A 19,476-nucleotide genomic window follows, 5' to 3' on the forward strand; every position below is an offset into this window, starting at 1 on the left:
ATCAGTTCAGAGTTGAGGCAAGTGTCTGCTGGTTCAGAAGCCTGATGGTTGAAGGGGAACCTGGTGGTGTGAGACCTGTACCTGGTAGTAATGAGAAGAGAGCGTGGCGTAGATTTTGGGGATCCTTGATGATGGACGGTGCTACTTGTAAATGTGCTGAATGGTGGGGAGGGCTTTTCCTGAGATGGACTGGGCTGTTTCCACTGTAGACATTTCCATTGCTGGGCATTGGCATTTCCATAACAGGACGTGATGTAACCAGTCAAGATACTCTTTACTGAGCAACTATAGAAGTTTGTCACAGTTTTAGATGACATGCCGAATGTATGCAAGCGTCTAAGAAAGTAGAGGCACCGTTGTGATTTCACTTACGTATTGGTCCCAGGATACATCTTCTGATATGGTAACACCGAGGATTTTAAAGTCACTGACCCTGTCCAGCTCCAATCCCTTAATGAGGATAGGGGAATATGCAGGAAATGCTGGAGAATCTCAGTAGGTCAGGCAGACTTTTGGGAAGGATTAAGCAGCTGACATTTTGAGCCAAGACACTTCAACAGGGCTGGAAAGGAAGGGGGAAGAAGCCAGAATAAGAAGATGGGGGAAGAGGAAGGAGCACAAGATGGCAGGTGATAGGTGAAACCAGATGAGAGGGAAGGTAGGTGAGTGGAGGAGGGAGCTGAAATGAGAAGCTGGGAGGTGATAGTTAGAAGAAGTAAAGGGCTGAAGAAGAAAAATTTGATTGGAGAAGAGAGTGGACTCCAAGAGAAAGGGAAGGAGGAGGGAGGAGAAAAGAAGGGATGAGAGGAGTGCCAGAATGGGGAATGGTAAAAAGAGGGGGCAGGAAACTATCAGAAGTTGACGAAACTGATGTTCATGCCATTTATGAGGATAGGAGCTTGTGGAACATCTCTGACTGTGTGACTTTGTGTGGTTTCGACAGGAGTGCTATTCCTCCAGTTTGGTGAAGAAACACGGAGGGTCCACATCACTCACGAAATCAGCAGCATGGACACCCTGCACGCTCTGATCGTCCACATGTTCCCACAGAAGCTCACCATGGGCATGCTGAAGTCCCCTAATACTGCCATCCTTATTAAGGACGAGACCAGAAACATCTTCTATGAGCTGGAGGATGTGAGGTATGAGGAGCAATGGGTACAACAATCTTTGATCAAGTGATCAGCACAAAATCACTTGGGCACCATGGTAGTGTAGCAGTTAGCACGACACTATTACAGCTCGGGTGTGCTAGAGTTCAGAGTTCAACTCCAGCACTGTTCTGTAAGGAGTCTCTGTGTGTCCTCCCCGTGGAATGGGTGAGGTTTTCCCTGGTGCTCCGGTTCTCTCATAATCTAAAGACATATTGGGTAGGTGAATTAGTCATTGATTAGGTTATGGTTAATCAGTGTTGTGGGGTTGCTGGGACAGTGTAGCTAGCAAGGCCTACTCCACGTTGAAATAAATAAATAAATTGATTTTAGAAATAGAATGATTGTGTGTGTGTATAGATAGATATTATACATCATGCATGTAGATTATGTATATAACATGATTATACATAAAAAGATTGTATGTATGATTATATAAATATTTCACACACACACCACTCTCTGTAAAGAACTAAGAAATTACTTCTGACATCCCCCTTATACTTTCTTCCAATCACCTTATGACTATGCAATGCCTTGGCTTCCACGGCTGTCTGTGGCAATGAATTCCACAGATTCATCACCCTCTGGCTAAAGAAATTCCTCCTCAAGACATACAAAAAAGCTGGATGAACTCAGCAGCCAAAGACTGCTTCTTTCAACGGATGCTGCCCGACCTGCTGAGTTCATCCAGCCTTTTTGTACGTATTGATTTGACCACAGCATCTGCAGTGTACTTTGTGTTTGGAATTCCTCCTCATCTCTGTCCTAAAGGGGCATCCTATTCTGAAGCTATGTATCCAGTCCTAAACTCTCCCACTATCAGAAACATCTTCTTTATCCTGGCCTTTAATTTTTGATAGTTTTCAATGAGATCTACCCTCATTCTTCTAAACTCCAGTGGGTACAGGCTCAGAGCCACCAAAAGCTCCTCATATGTTAACCATTTCATTCCCAGGATCATTCTCACTAACCTCCTCTGCGCCCTCTCCAATGCCAGCACATCCTTCCTTAGATATGGGCACCCCTTCGACTATGTACTCATCCAGAGACATGCCACCCTCTCACACTATTCTGGCTTCTGCCCTCTTTCTTTGCAGTCCTTGTGAAGGGCCTTGGACAAAAATGTCGACTGTTTATTCCCCTCCACAGATGCTGAATTCCTCCAGCATTTTCTGTGTGTAACTCGGGATTTTCAGAGTCTATCATCACTATTCTATCTCGATGTTGCACTAATACTTTCCCAAGCCTTCCATTAAACTTCCATTGCAGTTAGCACAACGTTTTACAGTGCTAGCTGTAATCGAGCTTCATCAGGGTTCAGTTCCCGCCACTGTCTGTAAGGAGTTTCAGTGTTCTCCACATGACCATTTTGGGTTTTCTCCGGGTGCTCCAGTTCCATCCCACACCTCAAAGATGTATGGGTTAGGGCAAGTGAGTTGTAGGCACGCTACGTTGGCGCCAAGAGCTTGGCGACATTTGTAGGACCCCCCAGCATATCCTCACTGATTTTATTTGAAGCAAACAATGCATTGCACTGCATGTTTCAATGTGGATGCAAAAAATAAAACTAATCTTTATCTTTAAACTATCCTGTTACACGTTTATCTAACACAAGTGGGTCATAAATGTGACCACTATGAAGGGAAGTCAACAACATCTATTCTGATGTGATATTGAAAATATCACCAAGTCAAAATCAAAGTAGGTTTATTACTGAAATACGTACATGTCACAATATACAACCCTGAGATTAATTTTATTGCATGTATTCACAGTAGAAAAAAGAAATGCAATAGAATCAATGAAAAGCTTCACACTAACACACAAAGACTAAAAACAACTAATGTGCAAAAGAAGACAAACTGAGCAAATACAAAAATAATAAATATATAATGAGAATGTGAGTTAGACTATAAGATATAGGAACAGAATTAGGCTATTTGCCCCATTGAGTCTGCTCCACCATTTCATCCATTTCCTTCTCGGCCTCGGTCTCCTGCCTTCCCCCCCCCCCCCCCCCCCCATATCCATGCCCTGACCAATCACGATTCTATCAAACTCTGCCTTAAATATACCCAGTGACTTGGCCTCCACAGCTGCCTGTCACAATGGATTCCACACATTCACCACTCTCTGGCTAAAGAAATTCCTCCTCACCTCCATTCTAGATGGACGTCCCTCTATTCTGAGGCTGTTTCCTCAGGTCCTGGACTTTGAAAGTGAGTTCATAGGTTGGTGAATCAGTTTAGTGTTGAGGTGAGTGAAGTTATCCACATTGGTTCAGGAGCCAAATGGTTGTGGGATAATAACTGTTCTTGAACCTGGTGAATATTGAACCCCCTCAGTGCTTTCTGGTGCCCCCACTCGTAACCGAGCCTTGGGGGTACCCAGAAACCTGAGGTTAACTGTTCTGCCAGAAAACAGAAGTGTGAAAAGCCAGTAAATGAAGACACAGAAGACTGCACAAGAATATAACATTTGTTTCTGACCTTTTGTTACCAGGACCTCCATCTGCACGGTATTTAATCCCGGCATTTCCTTTGTTCTCTCTTCCAGGGATATTCAAGATCGAAGTATAATAAAGATATTCAGGAAAGATCCCATTTATGCACCATATCCGGCTTCCCATATTGCAAATGGAGATCTAAGGGTAAGACAGATTCTTGCAGCTAGTTGCTAGGCAACCACTTCTGTAAGGAACATTGAGATCAGGTGAAGGCTGGTTGCTTCATCAAACCTTACCTACTGACCATATTACCTTCACCATCATCTCACACCATGAGGTTGTACTTTTAAATCTCAAGACTCTTGCTTCTATGTCCCAGCCTGTGTCCGATGGAAACCAGCACAGGCCTGAACATGCAAATGTTACGTAATTATGTCAAAGGTCACATCAATAGTGATTGAAAGGACCTGATGATTTAAAGTTAGTCACAAGTGAGAGGCAGAGGAGCTTAAACATTAAAGGCAGCCCCATCACCACTGAGGCATCTGAGAAGAAAGGTAGGGATTTGTCTATTGAAGTGCTTACATTTACTCAAAGGTGTTCAGCGTAGTATGTGCCTTCATGAAGGGTTGCAGCTTTTTTTAAGTTGATCTTACTGTAAGTAAGTGTGACTGAACAATGAAGCCCCATGTTCTGTTTTCCATTACTCTCCTCCCTTTTGTCCCTAAACCACTGCTGCATTGAAGATTGCTTCCATTCCACTGTTACTGAAAGTTGGTGACACTATTGCATTGTGGGATAGAAAGCCAGAGGAAAGGAATCAGAATCAGGTTTACTATCACTGGCATATGTTGTGAAATTTTTTGTTATGCAGTAGTAGTACATAATAATAAAAAATATAAATTACAGTGAGTATATATTTAAAAAGTTAAAGAAAATCAGTAGTGCAAAAAGTGAAAAAAAATTAGTGAACTGGTGTTTATGGGTTCAATGTCCATTCAGACTTCTGATGGCAGAGGGGGAGAAGCTGTTCCTGAATCGTTGAGTGTGTGTCTTCAGGCTCCTGTACCTCCTCCCTGATGGCAGAGGGGAGGAAGCTGTTCCTGAATTAGTGAGTGTGTGTCTTCAGGCTCCTGTACCTCCTCGCTGATGGCAGAGGGAAAGAAGCTGTTCCTGAATTAGTGAGTGTGTGTCTTCAGGCTCCTGTACCTCCTCCCTGAAGGCAGAGGGGAAGAAGCTGTTCCTGAATCGTTGAGTGTGTGTTTTCAGGCTCCTGTACCTCCTCCCTGATGGTAACAGTGCGAAGAGGGCATGTCCTGGATGCTGGGGAGGCTAGTGCCCATGATGGAGCTGACTGAATTCACAACCCTCTCTAGCTCATTTTGATCCCGTGTAGGCCTCCCTCACATCCAATACCAGACGGTGATGCAGCCAGTTAGAGTGCTCTCCATGGTACATCTGTAGAAATTTGCAAGTCTATTTCATTTACTAATTGCTTGATTAGTTTAAGCAATGTGTGTTGTTCCCTGATTAATAACATCAGGGAGGAGATACAAAATCCTGAAGACCCATACTCAATGTTTTAGGAACAATTTCCTCCCCTCCAGCAACAGATTACTGAATGGTCCATGAACAGTGCCTCGCTATGCCTCTTTCACATTATTTATTTAGTATTTTAACTTGTAGTGATTTTTATGTAATACACTGTACTGCTGTAACAAAACAATTTTCATGACATACATAATAAACCTGATTCTGAGTCTGACCTCTGCCAGATTCTGGTCTAACAGTTAATGTTCTTTCTGTTGAACAGAGAGAGATGGTTTACACATCAAGAGAGTCCTCTCCCACCCGTCGCCTCAGCAGTGTCGCGTCTGGCTCCCCCCACCTTGTGTCAGCCTCCCCATCATCGGGCCTGCAGTCGTCATCCCCCTCCCGGTCACGGATGTCGTACAGTGGCGGACGCCCCCCCTCCTACACTGGGAGCCCTGTCCACCATGCTGAGCGGCTGGGCGCCTTGCCTCACTCGCAGCCCGCCTCGCCCAGCCCCAGTGCCATCCTGGAGCGCCGGGACGTCAAGCCAGACGAAGACATGGGCAACAAGAACGTGGTGCTGATGAAACACGAGAGCCTGTATGCAGACCCCTACAGTGCAGCGCATGAAGGGCGCTTGAGCATTGCGTCCACGCAGTCTCTGGCTGGGCTACAAGACCCCTTTTCTTATCCCAGCGGTCTGTACCGGCGAGGTTCTGTCAGGTCACTCAGCACCTACTCAGCTGCAGGGCTGCACGGCGACCTGGACGACCCCTTCTACAAGCCCAGCCCACCGATTTATAGTGATGGTTACGGCACCGGCCTTGGCTACCGGATGGCTCCCTCGTCGCCGCAGAAGATCCCCGACAGCAGGTTGATAGATGCCCAGCAGGGTCAGAGCCCGCACAGTCCCTACTCCGGACCCTCTGGCAGGTCCCCGCCGGTGCGCCCGTCTTTCCGCAAGGACCCAGCCCCCGCCGGAACCGAGCCCACGGGGGCTAAACCCCGGAACGCTAGCCCAGCTGCGGCCGCGGCCGATGTTCTTCCAGGACCCTCGGAAAGAGCAGGGACGACTGAGCGTCCAGCGTCCGGCTACAGCTCCCCCTTGGCTGTCAATGACCCAGAGACAAGGTAATGTAGAATTTAGAAGAATGAGGGAATGGGGGGGGGGGGGGGGAGGATCTCATTGAAACCTACCGAATATCGAAAGGCCTAGATGGAGTGGATGTGGAGAGGATGTTTCCTGTGGTGGAGGAGTTTATGGCTGGGGGTATAGCCTCAGAATAGATGGACTTCCCTTTAAAACAGAGATGAAGAGGAATCTCTTTAGCCAGAGGGTGGTAATCTGTACAGCTCATTGCCACAGATGGCTGTGCAAGCCAGGTCATTGAGTATATTTAAAGTGGAGGTTGATAGATTTTTGATTTGTCAGGGCAATAAAGGTTATATGAAGAAGGCAGAAGAATGGGCTTGAAAAGGATGGTGGAGTTTTCTTGATGGGCCGAATGGCCTAATTCTGCTCCTTTAGTATGTTTTATGGTCTTATATATAGTTACTATTTTCCTATAAATTAACTATAAAAGTGAATTACTATAGTTATCTCATGATAAAAATCATGAGCAAAATGCCAGCATCAGTTCCCAATATTTAGTCTGCAAAGTGCAGTGAACAGGGGATTATTTCTGTGCAGTTTCAGTCTCGTTACCTATGGAAATGGGACCAACCAAACTATCTCCATTCTGGGTGGAGATGATGGGGTGAAGCTACTGTATATTTTGACTGTGTTTTGGTTCCTTTTTACAGGGAACGGATGGAAGCCATGGAGAAACAGATTGCTAGTTTGACAGGACTAGTACAAAACGCACTTTTACGAGGGAATGATGGAGAATCTGCCAGGTAGAGTGTTGGATCTTTTTAGTTTCAGTTTTGAGCCCTGCTTTTCTTGTACCTTAGTGGCAGGAACAACAACTACTCCATCACTATTCTGTAAAGGTTTCAAAGGTACATTTAATGTCAGAGAAATGTATACAGTATACATCCTGAAAATGCTTTTTCTTCACAAGCATCCACAAAAGCAGAGGAGTGCCCCAAAGGATGAGTGACAGTTAAATGTTAGAACTGCAAAGTCCCCACCAGTTCCTCCCCCTCCTGCGCGTAAGCGGCAGCGAGCAATGTTCCCCCTCCCCCACCGGCGAAAAAGCACACATCAGCCCTGCCTCCGAGCAAAGACACAGACTGCAGTTACCCCAGAGACTAGGTGTTTCACCCAGTATTCGACATACCACAGGCTCTCTCTCTCTCTCTCTCTCCCTAATGAGGGAGGAAGAGGAGTCGCCGTTTTCACAGCGAGCGGGAGACATAACAAGCAACTCGCTGTTTTACGATGTTAAAAGTCGCTCTTTCCAAAGATCTCAGGAATCTGGGCTCCGATCTCAGGAATCTGATCTTCCGACTCCCACGACACATTGATCTCTTGCTGTGAGACTGACCTTCGATCCGCCACGAAATCTCGGACCCCCGAAGGCGAGCGAAGCTCTTAGGCATGTTGAATAACAGCCGGTCGTGAAACCCCGAGACCGGGTCCCATTCCTGCAAAGAACCGAAGTCAGGGTGTAACTCCAGGTCAGGGTCTTCAAAAGCAACCTGAAAGGGGAAAATAGAGATATTAAAGATGTAAATAGAGCTGTTTCCAAAGATGCAAGCAAAGGAGTCACCGTTAGGCGCCATTCACTCTCCTAAACTAGGCTATCTTGAAACTCCTACCCTTTAATCATCACCTGTGCACAAAATTGCCCATCTCTTTGGACCCTTTATCTAAGAAAAGATGTGGCTGGCTTTGCAGAAGTTCACGAGAATGATCTTGGGAATGAAGGGCTAACATATGAGGAGCGCTTGATGGCTCCAGGCCTTTACTTGCTGGAGGTTAGAAGAATGAGAGGGGATCTCTTTAAAACCTGTTGAATATTGATAGGCCTAGATAAAGTGGATGTTTGCTGTAGTGAGGGAGTCTAGGATCAGAGGGAACAGCCTCTAATTAGAAGGACGTCCCTTTCGAACAGGGATGAGGAGGAATTTCTTTATCCAGTGGGTGGTGAATCTGTGGAATTCATTGCCACATATGGCTGTGGAGGCCAAGTCTTTAGGTATATTTGAAGTGGAGGTTAATGGGTTCTTGATTAATAGGATTCAAAGATTACCCAAACCAGAAACCATGGATGAACAGGACCATTTAACAGTGCCGTCCATTTTTCTATCATCCAAGTGGCCTATCAAAGAGATTTTCAAATTCCCCTAATGTATCTACCTCTACCACCATCCTTGGCAGGGCGTTCCATGCACCCAACACTCTTTGTGTAAAGAACCTACCTCTGAAATCCCTCCTATACCTGCCTTCATTCACCTTATTCCTTATTCCTCCTTATTCCGCCCTGGGAAAAAGTCCCTGGCTGTCAACTCCATCTGTACCTCTTTTCATCTAGTACACCTCTACTAAGTCACTGCTCACCCTCTTTCGCTCCAAAGAGAAAAGCCCTAGCTCCCTCAACCTTTCCTCATAAGACATGCTCTCTAGACCAGACAGAATCCTGGTAAATCACCTCTGTGTTCTCCCTAAAGCTGTCCATTTGATCTATGTCTCTTATCATCTTGTAACCCTCTATCAAGTCACCTCAGATCCCCCTTTGCTGCAAAAGAAAAAGCTGTAGCTTGCTCAACCTAATGTATCTTCATAAGACATGCTCTCTAGATCAGGCAATTATATTTCCATTTTCTCCCCCACAGCGATAAATCTGAATCGATAAATGACAGCTCAGGCACTGGAAGTAAGTATTCTTCATTATCTGTACTATTTTTATATCTGGAACATTTTATGCTTCCCATCTCAAAATCACAATGGGAAAGGGAGGGATTTGATATGCATTAACTTTGGTCAATAAGTCACAGTTTCTATGCTCTTTTATGCCCCGTTTTCATTTTATAAAATACTCTATCAAGCTCCTTAAAGTGCCTCTTGGAGATAGAGCACCACAGCACAGAAAAGGGCCCTTCGGCCCATCTAGTCCTGCCAAGCTGGTATTCCACTTACTCCCATTGACCTGCATGTGGACTATATACCCCTCCCATCCATGTACCTATCCAAACCACTTCCACTGGCAGCTCGTTCCCCTTAACTTATGACCTCTAGTTCTGGTCCCACCCAAACTCACTGGAAAAAGCCTGCTTGCATTTGCCCTCTCTATACACCTCATAATTTTGTATCCTTCCTTCAAATCTCCCCTCATTCTCCTACTTTCTAGACAATAAAGTCCTAACCTATTCAACCATTTCCTATAACTCAGCTTCTCAAGACCCAGCAACATCCTTGTAAATTTTCGCTGTACTCTTTCAATCTTATTGATATATTTCCTTTAGGTGGGTGATCAAAACTACACACAATGGTCCAAATTAGGCTTCACCATATGTCACAACTTCAACATAACATCCCATCTCCTGTACTCAGTTCTTTGATTTGTAAAGGCCAATGTGCCAAAAGCTTTCTTTACAGCCCTACCTATGACACCACTTTCAAGGAATTATGGGCCTGTATTCCCAGATCCCTCTGTTCAGATATATTTTTATCCGGATGTTTATTTTTATTCTGTGTTGAAATCCAAGAGCATATACATACAAATTGGATTCAGTAAAGGTTAGCTTTATTTGTCACATGTACATCGAAACATAGTGAAATGTGTCATTTGCGTCAACGACCGACACAGTTCATAGATTGAGCTGGGATCAGCCTGCAAGTGTTAACACACTTCCAGCGTAGCAATATATTGTGCTCACCAACCCTAACTGTACGTCTTTGGAACGTGGGAGGAAACCAGAGCACCTGGAGGAAACACACGCACTCTCGAGGAGAACGTGCAAACACCTTATAGACAGTGGTGGGAATTGTACCCTGATCGGTGATCACAGGCACTGTAATAGCATTACGCTAGCTGCTATGCTATCGTGCCAGCCCTGTGTAAATTAGAGGAGTATAAAATCAAAGTGTCTTTTTCACAGAGAAGGAGAACTAAAAACTAGAGGGCTTGGGAGGAAGATGAGAGAAGAAAGATTTAAAGGAGCATGAGAGGCAAATTCTTCACACAGAGGGTGCTGCCTATATGGAATGAGCTGACAGAGTTTAGAGGGAAATGGGCCAAATGCAGGCAAATGGGACTACCTTGGTTAGCATGGTTGAGTTGGGCCGAAGGGCAAGTCTAACTCAATGGGTGCACAATGCTGTGAGTGATGTGCCCAATCTGGTTGTTGGGAATGTCTGTTTACACTGTGCCCTCTCTGACTATGTGTTTTGTGTGTGTTTCACTCTCCCTCTCTCCCCATCCATGCGGCCAGCTCTGAGCCCGTCTGTCCGCAGTACCGTTCCTGGCACCAGATCCGTCAGCCATCCCACTGCCATCACCAGGCTTCAGATGCAACTCCACCTACACGACCTCCAGCAGAACGCTGGCGACCTTCGAACCCAACTCCAGCAGCTGCGCAAGCTCCAGGTATTCGATCGCTGACCCTTGAATGCACTTTGATCCCTGAACCTATGCATATACCGGGTGGTGATAGAGGAACCAGGATTGGGTGAGGAATATCGTTGCGTACCCAAGGAGAGAAAAGGGAGCAGGTCAATTTTCTACAATGAGGTGGTCAGAACTGAGCACAATATTCCAAGTGTGGCCGAGCCAGGGTGCAATATTGTGTTCTGTTCTGGTCGCATCATTATAGAAAAGATGTGAAAGCTTTAGAGAGGATGCAGAGGAGATGCTGCTGGACTAGAGAGCATGTCTTATGAGGATAGGTTGAGTGAACTAGGGCTTTTCTCTTTGGAGTGAAGGAGGATGAGAGGTGACTTGATAGAGATGTACAAGATGATATGAGGCACAGATTCAGTGCACAGCCAGAGGCAGAAATGGTTAATGCAAGGCAACATAATTTTTAGGTGATGTGAGGAAAATATAGGGGGATGTCAGTGATACTTTCATATACAGAGAGTGGTGGGTGCACAAACACCCTGCCAGGGGTTGGTGGTTAAGGTTGATACACTTGGATAGGTGCGTAGTGATGCTGGACCTTCTAGCAGCACACACTGCCACCAAAGCTCCAGGCTCTTCTGCTACACGTCCCCCAGAGGACCCCAAACAAAAGGGATTCTGCAGACACTGAAAATATTGAGAAACCCATACAAAATGCTGGCAATGGTTCACAACCTTCTAGCTAAAGAAATTCCTCACCATCTCTGTTCTAAAGTGGTGTCCTCGTATTTTGATGCCAGTCTTCCTGTCATAGACTCCACCACAATAGGAAACATCCTCTCCACATCCACTCTATCTGTGTCCTCTGGTCCTAGACACCCCCACTGCAGGAAACATTCTCTCCACATCCACTCTATCTGTGTCCTCTGGTCCTAGACTCCCCCACTATAGGAAACATCCTCTCCACATCCACTCTATCTGTGTCCTCTGGTCCTAGACTCCCCCACTATAGGAAACATCCTCTCCACATCCACTCTATCTGTGTCCTCTGGTCCTAGACTCCTCCACTATAGGAAACATCCTCTCCACACCCACTCTATCTGTGTCCTCTGGTCCTAGACTCCCCCGCTATAGGAAACATCCTCTCCACATCCACTCTATCTGTGTCCTCTGGTCCTAGACTCCTCCACTATAGGAAACATCCTCTCCACACCCACTCTATCTGTGTCCTCTGATCCTAGACTCCCCCGCTATAGGAAACATCCTCTCCACATCCACTCTATCTGTGTCCTCTGGTCCTAGACTCCCCCACTATAGGAAACATCCTCTCCACATCCACTCTATCTGAGTCCTCTGGTCCTAGACTCCTCCACTATAGGAAACATCCTCTCCACATCCACTCTATCTGTGTCCTCTGGTCCTAGACTACCCCGCTATAGGAAACATCCTCTCCACATCCACTCTACATGTGTCCTCTGGTCCTAGACTCCCCCACTATAGGAAACATCCTCTCCACATCCACTCTATCTGTGTCCTCTGGTCCTAGACTCCCCCGCTATAGGAAACATCCTCTCCACATCCACTCTATCTGTGTCCCCTGGTCCTAGACTCCCCCGCTATAGGAAACATCCTCTCCACATCCACTCTATCTGTGTCCTCTGATCCTAGACTTCCCCACTATAGGAAACATCCTCTCCACATCCACTCTATCTGTGTCCTCTGGTCCTAGACTCCCCCACTATAGGAAACATCCTCTCCACATTCACTCAATCTGTGTCCTCTGGTCTTAGACTCCCCCACTATAGGAAACATCCTCTCCACATCCACTCTATCTGTGTCCTCTGGTCCTAGACTCCCCCACTACTGGAAACATCCTCTCCACATTCACTCTATCTGTGTCCTCTGGTCCTAGACTCCCCCACTATAGGAAACATCCTCTCCACATCCACCCTATCTGTATCCTCTGGTCCGAGACTCCCCCACTATAGGAAACATCCTCTCCACATCCACTCTATCTGTGTTGTCTGGTCCTAGACTCCCCCGCTATAGGAAACATCCTCTCCACATCCACTCTATCTGTGTCCTCTGGTCCTAGACTCCCCCACTATAGGAAACATCCTCTCCACATCCACTCTATCTGTGTCCTCTGGTCCTAGACTCTCCACTATAGGAAACATCCTCTCCACATCCACTCTATCTGTGTCCTCTGGTCCTAGACTCCCCCATATAGGAAACATCCTCTCCACATCCACTCTATCTGTGTCCTCTGGTCCTAGACTCCCCCACTATAGGAAACATCCTCTCCACATCCACTCTATCTGTGCCCTCTGGTCCTAGACTCCCCCATATAGGAAACATCCTCTCCACATCCACTCTATCTATGTCCTCTGGTCCTAGACTCCCCCACTATAGGAAACATCCTCTCCACATCCACTCTATCTGTGTTGTCTGGTCCTAGACTCCCCCGCTATAGGAAACATCCTCTCCACATCCACTCTATCTGTGTCCTCTGGTCCTAGACTCCCCCACTATAGGAAACATCCTCTCCACATCCACTCTATCTGTGTCCTCTGGTCCTAGACTCCCCCACTATAGGAAACATCCTCTCCACATCCACTCTATCTGTGTCCTCTGGTCCTAGACTCCCCCATATAGAAAACATCCTCTCCACATCCACTCTATCTGTGTCCTCTGGTCCTAGACTCCCCCACTATAGGAAACATCCTCTCCACATCCACTCTATCTGTGCCCTCTGGTCCTAGACTCCCCCATATAGGAAACATCCTCTCCACATCCACTCTATCTGTGTCCTCTGGTCCTAGACTCCCCCACTATAGGAAACATCATCTCCACATCCACTCTATCTAGGCCTTTTAATATTTAATAGGCTTCAATGAGGTCCCCCTTCATTAAAGGTTGAAGTACAGATATGGAATGAAATGTCTTTTCAAAAGTAATTATAAGTGTTAGTAGAATCAGAACCAGGTTAAGTATCACTGGTATATGTCATAAAAGTTGTTTTTTAGCAGCAGTAAATGCAATACATAATAATATATTTTAAAAAACTATAAATCACAAATATATATATATAAATTAAGTATTGATGCTGCACACTAAAACCCATCCTCTCACCTCCTCCCCTTCACCACACCTTTCTATTCCTCTCTCCCTCATGTGTTTACCCACCTTCCCCTTAAATCAGGGCTTCCCAATCTGGGTTCCACAGATCACTTTCTTAATGGTAATGGTCCATGGCATAAAAAAGGTTGGGAACCCCTGCCTTAAATGAGCCTTTCCTGGATACCTTATACCTCTTTTCATTGTCCATGAATCTTGGCAGTTCACCTGAACCTCCCCCTGGTAGTGAACATTAAACGTAGCACATTACATTTGCCCATGATGATGTGTTGACCTTTTAATCTAGTCCATGATTAATCTAACTCTTCTCTCCTGCATCTCTCTCCATTTTTCTTTCATCCATGTGCCTACCTAAGAGTTTCTTAAATCTCCTCCAATGTATTTTCCTCTACCACCACCTCTGACAGCACACTCTATGCACCCACCTCTCTGTGTAAAGAACCTACCTCTGACATCCCCTCTACTTTCATCCAATCACCATATTCCATGTTGTCCCCATTCTGAGTAGAGTCTGACATCCCCCAGTGCTTTCCGCCAATCACCTATACTTTGCGACAATCTGAGTAGAGAATGTTTATCTAGAATTCCTGATGGGATTGATTTTGTTAATAGCGCCTAGATCTGTGATATTGTACAATGATAGGCATCTCCTCCACCCATCTCTTCTGAAACCTCTCCATAACGTTGCCCAGTCCATCATGGATAAAGCCCTTCCCACCATTGAACATATCTACATGAAACACTGTCACAGGAAAGCAGCATCCATCATCAGGGACCCCCACCACCCAGGCCAGGCTCTCTCCTCACTGCTGCCATCAAGAAGAAGGTACAGGAGCCTCAGGACTCATACTGCCAGGTTCATGAACATCTATTACCCCTTAACTATCAGGCTCTTGGACCAGAAGAGATAATTTCACTCAGCTTCACTCACCTTACACTGAAATGTGCCCACAACCTATGTACTCACTTCCAAGGACTCGTCATCAGATGTTCTTGATATTTATTGCTTATTTATTTAATATTATTATTTCTTTATTTTTGAATTTGCAGTTTGTTGTCTTCTACACAACAGGTGAACGCCCAAATTGGTGCAGTCTTTCATTGATTCTGTTACAGTTATTATTCTACAGATTTACTGAGTATGCCCGCAAGGAAATAAAACTCAGAGTTGTATATGGTGGCATATATGTACTTTGATAATAAAATTACTTTGAAGTTTGATGGACCCAATCTCCCAGACCTGGTGTGAAATTCTTATATGTTCCCCTCTTGGCCAGCTGCAAAGCCAGGACACCATGAAGCACATGATGAAGCGCTTGGAATCGGAGATAAGCATCAGAGTGTCAGAGGCTCTGCGGAAGCAGGAAGACCCCTTGCACCGCCAGCGTGCTCTGGTAGAGGAGGAGAGACAGAAGTATTTGAACGAGGAGGAAATGATTGTGCAACAACTGAAGTAAGTTTTTTTTCCCCTTCCAAAGCCTCGTGGAGTGAGCAGTGCGCAGAAAACAAAGTGGGAATAAACAGAGGTTTTGCAGATGCTGGAAATACAGAGCAACACACGCAAAATGCTGGAGAAACTCAGCAGGTCAGGCAGCATCTGTGAAGGGGAATAAACAGTCAAGACCCTTCATGAGGACTGGAAAGAAAGAGGGCAGAAGTTAGAATAAGAAGATGGGGAGGAGTTGAAGCTGACAGATGATAAGTGAGACCAGGTGAGGAGAAAGGTGGGTGGGGGAGGGGGTGTAGTGAGAAGCTAGAAAGCGATAGGTCAAAGAGGTAAAGGCTGAAGGAGGAAGAATCTGTTAGGAGAGGACTGTGGAGAAAGAGAAGGACGTCAGTCAGCAGAGAGTGGTGATGGGCAGTTCATAAGACAAAGGAGCAGAAGTTGGCCATGCAGCCTATCGAGTCTGCTCCGCCATTTTATCATGAGCTGATCCAATCTCCCATTTAGTCCCACTCCCTCGCCTTCTCACCAAAACCTTTGATGCCCCGACTACTCAGATACCTATCAATCTCTGCCTTAAATACACCCAATGACTTGGCCTCCACTGCCACCCATGGCAACAATTTCCACTGATTCACCACCCTCTGGCTAAAAAAATTTCTTTGCACCTCTGTTCTGAATGGGCGCCCTGCAATCCTTAAGTCATGTCCTCTCGTACTAGACTCCCCCACCATGGGAAACAACTTTGCCACTCGGTCCATGCCTTTCAACATTCAAAATGTTTCTATGAGGTCCCCCCTCATTCTTCTAAACTCCAAGGAGTACAGTCCAAGAGCGGTCAAATGTTCCTCATATGTTAACCCTCTCATTCCCAGAATCATTCTAGTGAATCTTCTCTGAACCCTCTCCAATGTTAGCACATCCTTTCTTAAATAAGGATCCCAAAACTGCACACAGTACTTCAAGTGAGGTCTTACCAGTGCCTTATAGAGCCTCAACATCACATCCCTGCTCCTATACTCTATTCCTCTAGAAATGAATGCCAACATTGCATTCGCCTTCTTCACCACCAACTCAACCTGGAGGTTAACCTTAAGGGTATCCTGCATGAGGCCTCCCAAATCCCGTTGCATCTCAGAACTTTGAATTCTCTCCCCATTTAAATAATAGTCTGTCCGTTTATTTCTTCTACCAAAGTGCATGACCATACACCTTCCGACATTGTAATTCATTTGCCACTTCTTTGCCCATTCCCCCCAATCTATCCAAGTCTCTCTGCAGACTCTGTTTCCTCAGCACTACCGGCCCCTCCACCTATCTTTGTATCATCAGCAAACTTAGCCACAAAGATATCCATTCCATAATTCAAATCGTTGATATACAATGTAAAAAGAAGCGGCTGGTAGCCAGCAGCCAACCAGAATGGGATCCCTTTATTCCCACTCTCTGTTCCCTGCCAATCAGCCAATGCTCTACCCACATATGTAACTTCCCCATAATTCCATGGGCTCTTATCTTGTTCAGCAGCCTCATGTGCGGCACCTTGTCAAAGGCTTTCTGAAAATCCAAATACACAACATCCACTGCATCTCCCTTGTCTAGCCTACTTGTAATTTCCTCAAAAAATTGCACTAGGTTTGTCAGGCAGGATTTTCCTTTAAGGAAACCATGCTGAGTTCTGCTTATCTTTTCAGATGCCTCCAAGTACTCTGTAACCTCACCCTTGACAATCAACTCCAACAACTTCCCAACCACCGATGTCAAGCTAACAGGTCTATAATTTCCTTTTTGCTTCCTTGCCCCCTTCTTAAATAGCAAAGTGACATTTGCAATCTTCCAGTCCTCCGGAACCAGGCCAGAATCTATCGACTTTTGAAAGATCATTGCTAATGCCTCCGCAATCTCCACTGCTACTTCCTTCAGAACACGAGGGTGCATTCCATCTGGTCCAGGAGATTTATCTACCCTTAGACTATTCAGCTTCCTGAGTACTTTCTCTGTCGTAATTGTGACTGCGCATATTTCTCTTCCCTGACACCCTTGAGTGTCCGGTATACTGCTGATGTCTTCCTCAGTGAAGGCTGATGCAAAATACTTGTTCAGTTCCTCCGCCATCTCTTTATCTCCCATTACAATTTCTCCAGCATCATCTTCTATCGGTCCTATATCTACTCACACCTGTCTTTTACTCTTTATATGCTTGAAAAAGCTTTTAGTATCTTCTTTGATATTTTTTGCTAGCTTCCTTTCATAGTTCATCTTTTCCCTCTTAATGTCCTTCTTAGTTTCCTTTTGTAAGCTTTTAAAAACTTCCCAGTCCTCTGTAGTTCATCTGGCTACGGGAGGAGAAGAGAAGAAATGAGAGGGTCACCAGAAATGGGGAAAAACAAATATGGTTGCTGGGAGGGGTTGGGGAACTAGAGGGGTGTGATGACTAGAAATTAGAGAAATCGATGTTCATGCCATCAAGTTGGAAGCTACCTAGGTGGAATATAAGGTGTTGATGCTCCAAGCTGAGTTGGCCCCATTGTAGCAGTAGAGAGTCTATGGATAGAAATGGGAATGGAAAGATTAATTGAAATGAATGCCCACCGGTAGATCCTGCTTATTGCTGCAGACAGAGGAAAGGTGTGCGATGGGATGGTCCCCCAATCTGTATGAGGACTCACCAATATAGAGAAGACCGCACAGGGAGCACTGGACTCACAGATGAAGTGTGGTCTCACCTGGAGGGATGACCAAGTTTCTTCCTCCAAGCCATTACACTCCTCAATTCCCATAGTCTAGTCTGACTCACTCACTCACACACACACACACACACAAACAAACACACACACACGCCACTCCACTCCCTTTGCAATTTTTGCTCATTTCTTTCTCAATTCCTGCTAAAACAGTTTATATTTACATTTACATCATTTATTATTATATTGTAATTTGCCCTTTACTGTGCCTATTGTCTTGTTTATTAATTATTGTACTGTCTAGCACTGTTTTGTGCACTTTATGTAGTCCCGTGTAGGTCTGAAGTCTAATGTAGTTCTGTGTTGTTTCAGGTAGTCTAGTGTAGTTTTGTGTTGTTTCAGGTAACACCATGGTCCTGGAGGAACGTTGTTTCGTTTTTACTGTGTACTGTACCAGCAGTTATGGTTGAAATGACAATAAAAGTGACTTGACTTGTATGGGGCTCTGAATGCTGGTGAGGTAGGAGATGTAGGGGCAGGTACTCATTACAGGAATAGGTGCCAGGAAGGAAATTTGTGGGAAGGTACAAGTGGACAAGGGAGTCACATAGAGAATGATCCCTACAGAAAGCAGACAGGTTCGTAGGGGTGGGGAGATTATGTGCCCAGTGGTAGGACCCTATTGGAAGTGTCGGATGTTCATTCTTGGTTTGGGAGAAGGGATTGGTGCTGAATATATAACTATTCACAGTGTGTATCACTGATTTGCATCAGAAACCAAGCATACTACATCTAAAGCAGTGTGGAAGTTTTAAGAAAATGGTGGGGTCTTCAGAGGGATAAGTAAGTGTTGAGGACATGGTGGAGGAATACAGGAACATTTACAGTCATCCATTTAGTATAAAGTAGAAGGGCAGACTAACTTTTAAATAGTGACAGATAGAATGGTGATAGTGTTCAACATAGACCTGGATGTCCATGTTCATAATTTGATAAAAGTTAATACAGGCCCTCCCCAGGTTATGAACATCTAAGTTAGCAACACTCATACACACAAGTGAGCTCAGGTAAATATTAGTAAATTCAGATGAGAACCCATCTTGGAAAAAAGGAACCTGGTTACGGTGTAAGTTCCCCTGTAATGTTGATAGCAGAAACAGCCCGGTGTAACCCTTGCTGATTTGATTTAACACAAACAACGCATTTCACTCAATGCTTCAATGTACATGTGACAAATAAAGCTAAGCTTTTTAAACAGAAAAGTTGCACACCTTGGAAATATATTGCTATTCATTCGTCAGTGCTGGGTCTAGGTTCTGTAACTTCCTTCCCATCGGATTGAGAAAACACTTTCATCAGTAAGTATTTTCACTTATAGACTCACTGTCAAGGACTCTGCAGCTCATGTTCTCAGTCTTATTTATTGTTATCATTATTTGTGTTATTTTTTAAATTAGCACTTTTGCACATTGGTTGTTTGTCAGTCTTTGTAATTTTTCATTGATTCTATTGTATTTCTTTGTTTTACCATGAATGCCTGCAGGAAAATTAATCTCAGGTGACATATACA

The 19,476-nt window shown here is 45.1% G+C and overlaps 1 protein-coding gene across 9 annotated transcripts in view; it reads left to right on the forward strand.

Annotated features, from left to right (window-relative positions):
• The window catches only part of LOC132384983 (SRC kinase signaling inhibitor 1-like), a 498,151-nt gene that overhangs the window by 395,037 nt on the left and 83,638 nt on the right, over positions 1 to 19,476 (forward strand). For 8 of the 9 annotated variants that reach the window (XM_059956694.1, XM_059956688.1, XM_059956692.1 and 5 more), the window contains 8 exons: positions 944 to 1,142; positions 3,711 to 3,804; positions 5,414 to 6,264; positions 6,937 to 7,029; positions 8,914 to 8,954; positions 10,513 to 10,667; positions 15,056 to 15,231; positions 16,917 to 16,994. In XM_059956694.1, the coding sequence (XP_059812677.1) occupies positions 944 to 1,142; positions 3,711 to 3,804; positions 5,414 to 6,264; positions 6,937 to 7,029; positions 8,914 to 8,954; positions 10,513 to 10,667; positions 15,056 to 15,231; positions 16,917 to 16,994 (1,687 nt within the window). The remainder of the gene's footprint in view (positions 1 to 943; positions 1,143 to 3,710; positions 3,805 to 5,413; positions 6,265 to 6,936; positions 7,030 to 8,913; positions 8,955 to 10,512; positions 10,668 to 15,055; positions 15,232 to 16,916; positions 16,995 to 19,476) is intronic. The other variant, XM_059956693.1, reaches the window with a different exon arrangement.

The sequence above is a fragment of the Hypanus sabinus genome, chromosome X1 (genome assembly GCF_030144855.1).
Source record: "Hypanus sabinus isolate sHypSab1 chromosome X1, sHypSab1.hap1, whole genome shotgun sequence".
NCBI lineage: Eukaryota > Metazoa > Chordata > Chondrichthyes > Myliobatiformes > Dasyatidae > Hypanus > Hypanus sabinus.